The sequence below is a fragment of the Takifugu rubripes genome, chromosome 22 (genome assembly GCF_901000725.2).
Source record: "Takifugu rubripes chromosome 22, fTakRub1.2, whole genome shotgun sequence".
Taxonomy (NCBI): Eukaryota; Metazoa; Chordata; class Actinopteri; order Tetraodontiformes; family Tetraodontidae; genus Takifugu; species Takifugu rubripes.
Genome location: NC_042306.1, coordinates 295,026 through 302,571, shown reverse-complemented (window position 1 = coordinate 302,571; position 7,546 = coordinate 295,026). Strand labels below are relative to the sequence as shown.

Below are 7,546 nucleotides of genomic sequence, written 5' to 3'. Positions count from 1 at the left end.
ACCTGTTTCACCTTCATCAGTTCCACCTGTGTCACCTTCATCCATTTCACCCGTTTCACCTGTTTCACCTTCATCAGTTTCACCTGTTTCACCTTCATCATTTCCACCTGTGTCACCTTCATCATTTCCACCTGTTTCACCTTCATCAGTTTCACCTGTTTCACCTTCATCAGTTCCACCTGTTTCACCTTCATCAGTTTCACCTGTTTCACCTTCATCAGTTCCACCTGTTTCACCTTCATCAGTTCCACCTGTGTCACCTTCATCCATTTCACCCGTTTCACCTGTTTCACCTTCATCAGTTTCACCTGTGTCACCTTCATCCATTTCACCCGTTTCACCTGTTTCACCTTCATCAGTTCCACCTGTTTCACCTTCATCAGTTCCACCTGTTTCACCTTCATCAGTTTCACCTGTTTCGCCTGTGTCACCTTCATCAGTTCCACCTGTTTCACCTTCATCATTTCCACCTGTGTCACCTTCATCATTTCCACCTGTGTCACCTTCATCAGTTCCACCTGTTTCACCTTCATCAGTTCCACCTGTTTCACCTTCATCAGTTTCACCTGTTTCACCTTCATCAGTTTCACCTGTTTCGCCTGTGTCACCTTCATCAGTTCCACCTGTGTCACCATCAGTTCCACCTGTGTCACCTTCATCAGTTCCACCTGTTTCACCTGTGTCACCTTCATCATTTCCACCTGTGTCACCTTCATCAGTTCCACCTGTTTCACCTTCATCAGTTTCACCTGTGTCACCTTCATCAGTTCCACCTGTTTCACCTGTGTCACCTTCATCCGTTTCACCTGTTCCACCTGTGTCACCTTCATCAGTTCCACCTGTGTCACCTTCATCATTTCCACCTGTTCCACCTGTGTCACCATCAGTTCCACCTGTGTCACCTTCATCAGTCCACCTGTGTCACCTTCATCATTTCCACCTGTTCCACCTGTGTCACCTTCATCAGTCCACCTGTGTCACCATCAGTCCACCTGTGTCACCATCAGTTCCACCTGTGTCACCATCAGTTCCACCTGTAGCCCCTCTTCCTGCCCTCCCGGAATCTTCTTGCTCATGTCTTCCTCCCCAGCACTGATGCTGCTTTTGTCCCTTCCTGTCTTGGACTTTTCTCCTCTGTTGCTGTCCTGGTAACCATGACGACCTTCTGTCCCCATTCAAGAGTTTTTGCCCTGGAACTGATCCCAGCACACCTGTGTCATCCCATCCCTTTGTAACAATTTTCCCAGGAGACGTGGAGGTGTTTGTCCGTCCCCACAGTCTCCAGCAGGAGGCCTCGCTCCGAACACCTGAGACATCCCGTCGGTCCCCCCAGGAGCCTGCAGATGCTGCTCCACCTTCCACGGAATTCTGGGCCTTCCTTCCTTCCTTCCTTCCTTCCTTCCTTCCTTCCTTCCTGGTCCTGTTGCTGGCTCGTCAGCAAGGCTGAGGTTGTTTTCTTTTCCAGCTTCTGCCGGTGTTCCGGAGAGGAATTCTGCTCCTGGGATTCCTTTCCCCTCTGTGCCTTCAGTCTCTGGGTGCTGTTGGAACGGAGCTCAGGAACCTGGAATGGTCTCGGCTGGTCAGCAGGATCATGCTCCGGTGGACAGGGAAGGCTGACCAATCCCATCCTGATCCCTCCCATCCCGATCCCATCATTGCTTCACTTCCATTGGTTTTTAATCTCCAATGGTTCCAATGTGAGTTTTACCCTCACAGGTCCTGAGCAACTGTCTCCCTTTTAAATTACTTAGTTAATTAGTTAATTACCACGTGTCTGTGCTGCCTTCTAGTTGTCTGTGCTGCGTCCCAGCCGTGACCGAAGCTCCGCCCACTGGACAGACGCTGGACCGGGAGCGGAGACAACGTTTTTATGCATAAACCTTTATGTTCGGGGTCAAACTTGTTCCACAACCAACCAATCAGAGTGCAGCTGAGCAGCTCCCATAAGCCCGTTTATTTCCACTCATTTCACATCACTAACGATGCGATTGTGAACCGAACGAAGGCAACACGATAACACAACTGCCACATTCCCAGACTCAACCCCTCCGGCCGGATCAGTCATCTCCTCTTGGCCAGGGGCAGCAGTCTTTTCCTGTCCTCCTCCTGCCTCCTCTCCATTCTCTTCATCTTGTAGTTCCATTTGGGGACCTGGAGCTGGTTGAGATTCTTGCTCCGTCGGACCTTTTCTGGGACGTATGTTGGTGCTGGTGCTCTGCAGAGTCGGACTTTAGGCGCCACCAGGCCTGGACGCACGCTGCTCCTGCGCAGCATGGTCAGGGGCAGTAGACTGGCTCGCCTCACGGCCCCGCTGGACGCCATGGCGACGCTGCGCAGCAGCTGAGGTTGGAGACTGGCCCGCCGGTCCTGTGCCTTGGGAACGAGGAGGACCCGAGAGTTCTGGAAGAATCTCTTGTAGTTGTTGAGTCTCTCGGGGCCCATCTGCTTGAGCTCAGCTATGCGTCGCCTCCTCAGGATCTCCTGCACAGCAGGGCGACGCTTCCCGATGCAGGGGGGGCTGCCCGGACAGACCGTGTGGCACGCCGTCGCTATGAAGGGACTGCAGAGGCCCGTGGTCACCCGCACCATGTGGTCCAGCACGCCTTCGTCCACAGGGTTGACTTTGTTGTTCATGTAGAAGGTGTAAGGACAACAGGTGAAGAGGCTGAGGAGACGTCTCCAGCAGGACTTGGGCCCCCGGGCCTGGGCCACCAGCTCCTGTACAAGGGTGACGGTTACTGTGGGAAGGACAGAAGCACAGCATGACCTCATCCCATTACCTCCAGCATGGGCCACTCCATGGAGAAGGAGTCGCAGAACTGCTCGGCACACGGCCTGGAGATGAGGTGGAGCATCACGTTGGCGGTGTCATAGCGCCCCGTGAACAGAGCCCACTCCCTGGGGGTCATGCTGCGGCCGTTGTCCCGGGCTTGGATATTCCCTCCTGGGGGAATAAAACGGGGGTGAGGAAGGAGCCCAGAGAGCGTTCCGGGTGTGTAGTACGACGCCACCTGGTGGTTTACCTGCTAGCATGAGCGCTCGGACGCACTCGGCACGGCCCTGCACGGCCGCCTTCATCAGCGCCGTGAACCCGTGACAGTTCCTCCTCTCCACGTCCAGGCCGGGGAAGTAGTTGAGCAGATAGCTGGAGATGAGGATGTGACCTGTGGGCCACAGACAGACAAGGCTGCAGCGCACGTGTGTGCACGTCTTCAACATCTGCTGTGTGTTCACCTGCTTGTGCCGCGGTCATGAGAGCCGTGTTGCCCTCGTTGTCCTGCCAGTTCACATCCAGGTACGGACACTGGGAAAGGGCGATGACCACATCCACGTAACCATGGTAACACGCCACAATCAGGCCCGTCTGGAAGACAAGAGCAAAGCCTTGTGCTTTCGGGAGGTTTGTGTCAATGTGAGTCTGGAACCCAATTCAGCGGTTCAGTTTAGGTTAAACCGCTCCAGCTGGTCAACAGTGCCAACAGGGTCCAGGGAGATGGGGCGCTCACGTCTCGGGGGGCCGTCCTGTCCAGCTGTGGTGGTGGACTCTGACCGTTATGGGTCAATGAGCTGCACCATGTCTGCTGGCGTCATGTGCCGATCTGTCACTCCCTGACCTGCTTAAATCTAATGTTGATGACATTGAAACAGTTTCTTCTTCCAGCATAACCAGCCTCTGGGATGGTCTGAGACCAGTGGGCCACTGGTTCCAACCACAGATCTGCAGCGGTCTGGATCTCATCAGCATCAGATCACTGAGCACAATGAGGATTCTTCTGTTTTACTAGCTCTAGAGCGGGCCCACATCCTAGAGCGGGCCCACATCCTAGAGCGGTCCCACATCCTAGAGCGGGCCCACATCCTAGAGCGGTCCCACATCCTAGAGCGGTCCCACATCCTAGAGCGGGCCCACATCTTAGAGCGGTCCCACATCCTAGAGCGGTCCCACATCCTAGAGCGGTCCCACATCCTAGAGCGGGCCCACATCCTAGAGCGGGCCCACATCCTAGAGCGGTCCCACATCCTAGAGCGGTCCCACATCCTAGAGCGGGCCCACATCTTAGAGCGGTCCCACATCCTAGAGCGGGCCCACATCCTAGAGCGGGCCCACATCCTAGAGCGGTCCCACATCCTAGAGCGGGCCCACATCCTAGAGCGGTCCCACATCCTAGAGCGGTCCCACATCCTAGAGCGGGCCCACATCTTAGAGCGGTCCCACATCCTAGAGCGGGCCCACATCCTAGAGCGGTCCCACATCCTAGAGCGGGCCCACATCCTAGAGCGGGCCCACATCCTAGAGCGGTCCCACATCCTAGAGCGGGCCCACATCCTAGAGCGGTCCCACATCCTAGAGCGGTCCCACATCCTAGAGCGGGCCCACATCCTAGAGCGGTCCCACATCCTAGAGCGGGCCCACATCCTAGAGCGGTCCCACATCCTAGAGCGGGCCCACATCTTAGAGCGGGCCCACATCCTAGAGCGGGCCCACATCCTAGAGCGGTCCCACATCCCAGACTCTCTTGGCCCAGGATTCCCTGTGGAAACAAGCCTAGAAAATGTACTAAAAGCCTGATTTCGAGTCACTCACCATTTCAAGATGGAGTCATTTCACGTTTTATTCCCATCTGAGATGCTAGAGGACAAAACTGGACTTCATAACTGATGGAAATCTGTGCTAAAACCCGGGAGGAACCGACGTCCTGGATCCGCGCTGACCTGCTGACTTACCTCCGCGTGTCAAGGTCAGATTTTGAAGCTAAGGTGCAGAACGTGTGATGGCCAAACGTACAGGAAGAGCAGCTATACATTGAAACCACCTACTCGTCGGTTCCTGTCGGTCTCCCTGACCTCCTCCTCCGTCACTCCTTGCCTGATCATGATCTTGACAATGACGGCGTTGTTGTTGCAGCAGGCCTTGAAGAAGGAGATGGGCTCAGGGCTGTCGGGACCACTGAGCAGGGACACGTCCGAGTGGTCGGGGGGGTAGAAGGAGTCATCCGAGGCAATGCTGCCTGTGTCTGTGTCATCCAGCAGAGCCTCAAAATCCATCTCCTCAAACTCCTGATAGATATCATCTTCATCCTCCCAGTACCTCCGCGTGCACGTGTGTTCCATGTTCTCCTCATCACCGTCCTCAGATAGGTCACACTCTTCTCCATCTTCGTTTGTGACGGACATGATGGGTGCATCCATACCGCATCTGGGAACGCCATGCTCTTCAAACCCTTCTTCTGTTATTGACACCATTTACACCTCATCCACCTTCACACACGTTTCTGAAACAGGCAGATCTTCAGGAGACCCTACAGCTCATTGTCCTTGGACAGGAAGTGCCGTCATACTCTGGAGAAGATTGAGTTCCTCAGTTATGCTTTTCCATCAGCTATGGTGAGATGAAGCTGAAGGTCACCAGAGGTCCCCCAGAGCACGTTTGTGCTTGCCTGCTTCCAATAGATCCACTTGATTCCACAGACAGCAGGATTCCATCGAACACAAAATCACAGTTGAACATTTGATCGGCAGCATAATCCGAGGTCTTCTCACCTGCCGGAGGCAGTGGAGTCCCAGTGGAAAGCACCTTTAGCATAGCTTCTCAACCCTGACCAAGCAGTTGCCAGGAGATGGAAGCACCCGTGTTCCTCATGCACTGGGAACGCTGCTAACGTTCCTGAAGATCGTCGTCTTCATCAGAAAATAGCCAGCAAGTCCTGAGCAGCTAATCCTGCTTCGCTGTGGAGAAACACTGGACTGTTGATAACCAGCAATGAGATGAGACGTCCACTCCACCCAAAGCTCAGTAATCCCTTTAGTCAATCTGGTCGGCTCTAGCTGTTCCCCTCCCCCACAAACCAAGAGTTCCAGGGTTCTGGTCGGCCTGAGGACCAGGTCACACTGAGAGGTGGACGGAGGACAGGACTCAACATTAGCTCGTTCTTTCTGCTTTGACACTTATGTCGGTTTTGATAACGAGGGCCATTAGAACAAGCGGCCGGTCCAGCCGTGAAGCTCCGTCTAAATCTGCACGTAATGCTGCTCAGCACCGCGGCTTTATATGGATAGAAGGTTCAGAGCTTCGGCTTTGGGACACAAAAGCCCCCTGGTTGACCATCATCTACCTTTGCTCAGTATTAAAGCATGAAGCGTTCATTGGCCAGTCCGGTGAAATGAGGCTACGACCTCGGTCAAGGTCACGTGTTGGACCCCCCCCCCCCCCCCACACACACACACACACACACAGGTGAACACTCAGTCAGAGAAGCAGCCTGAGGAGACTTTCATTCTTTATTTTGTGTGAAATGACTTGAACCAACACTGAGCTACATTTTACAGTACGCTGCCTTTATGGACGTACAAAAATAGAAATATTTGCTTTGAAAAAACGACCAACATCTGACGTCAAACTGGGGTAGAGAAGACGACAAAGATCCCTAAACATCATGATGCTGGATGGATGCGAGTAGCACAGCACAAAAGCAGTTAAATAGAGGTCACGTTAGTGGGCTCATCTCACACATTGGACTGAAGACTGAAGAGATTCAGTCTCAGCTCCAACTGGTCCAACGTGCACAGAAATCGGAGCGTCCGTACGCACGTACGGAGCATCTATACGCACGTACGGAGCGTCCGTACGCACGTACGGAGCGTCCGTACGCACGTACGGAGCGTCTATACGCACGTACGGAGCGTCCGTACGCACGTACGGAGCTTCTATAAGCACGTACGGAGCGTCCGTACGCACGTACGGAGCGTCGGTACGCACGTACGGAGCATCTATAAGCACGTATGGAGCGTCCGTACGCACGTACGGAGCTTCTATAAGCACGTACGGAGCGTCGGTACGCACGTACGGAGCATCTATAAGCACGTACGGAGCGTCGGTACGCACGTACGGAGCATCTATAAGCACGTACGGAGCGTCCGTACGCACGTACGGAGCGTCTATACGCACTGACGTGACGGCTTGTTTTGGAGGCAGCACAAGCAGCACGAGCAGCACGAGCAGCACGAGGAGCACGAGCAGCACGAGGAGCTCGAGCAGCACGAGCAGCACGAGGAGCACGAGCAGCACGAGGAGCTCGAGCAGCACGAGGAGCACGAGGAGCTCGAGCAGCACGAGGAGCTCGAGCAGCACGAGGAGCTCGAGCAGCACGAGCAGCACGAGCAGCACGAGGAGCTCGAGCAGCACGAGCAGCACGAGCAGCACGAGGAGCTCGAGCAGCACGAGCAGCACGAGGAGCACGAGCAGCACGAGCAGCACGAGGAGCACGAGCAGCACGAGGAGCTCGAGCAGCACGAGGAGCTCGAGCAGCACGAGCAGCACGAGGAGCTCGAGCAGCACGAGCAGCACGAGGAGCACGAGCAGCACGAGCAGCACGAGGAGCTCGAGCAGCACGAGGAGCTCGAGCAGCACGAGGAGCTCGAGCAGCACGAGGAGCTCGAGCAGCACGAGCAGCACGAGCAGCACGAGGAGCTCGAGCAGCACGAGGAGCTCGAGCAGCACGAGGAGCTCGAGCAGCACGAGCAGCACGAGCAGCACGAGGAGCTCGAG

The 7,546-nt window shown here is 55.1% G+C and overlaps 1 protein-coding gene across 1 annotated transcript; it reads right to left on the bottom strand.

The window, feature by feature from the left end:
* Positions 1 to 1,939: 1,939 nt before the first annotated feature.
* On the bottom strand, positions 1,940 to 5,634 carry LOC101075058 (ankyrin repeat domain-containing protein 33B-like). The gene is made up of 5 exons (XM_003979167.2): positions 4,819 to 5,634; positions 3,235 to 3,364; positions 3,024 to 3,164; positions 2,781 to 2,944; positions 1,940 to 2,718 (listed from the first exon to the last, which is right to left on the bottom strand). The coding sequence occupies exons 1-5, from the start codon at positions 5,242 to 5,244 to the stop codon at positions 2,062 to 2,064; spliced, it is 1,518 nt and encodes a 505-aa protein (XP_003979216.2). The 5' UTR covers positions 5,245 to 5,634; the 3' UTR covers positions 1,940 to 2,061.
* Positions 5,635 to 7,546: the final 1,912 nt, after the last annotated feature.

What these genes read in the sequence shown, in the direction of transcription:
- LOC101075058 (XM_003979167.2), bottom strand. Translation starts at nt 5,244, where the DNA reads ATGGTGTCAATAACAGAAGAAGGGTTTGAAGAGCATGGCGTTCCCAGA. An exon ending in CATGACCGCGGCACAAGCAG is followed by an intron (nt 3,165 to 3,234) that starts GTGAACACACAG and finishes TGTGGCCCACAG; the next exon opens with GTCACATCCTCATCTCCAGC. An exon ending in TGGAGTGGCCCATGCTGGAG is followed by an intron (nt 2,719 to 2,780) that starts GTAATGGGATGA and finishes ACCCTTGTACAG; the next exon opens with GAGCTGGTGGCCCAGGCCCG.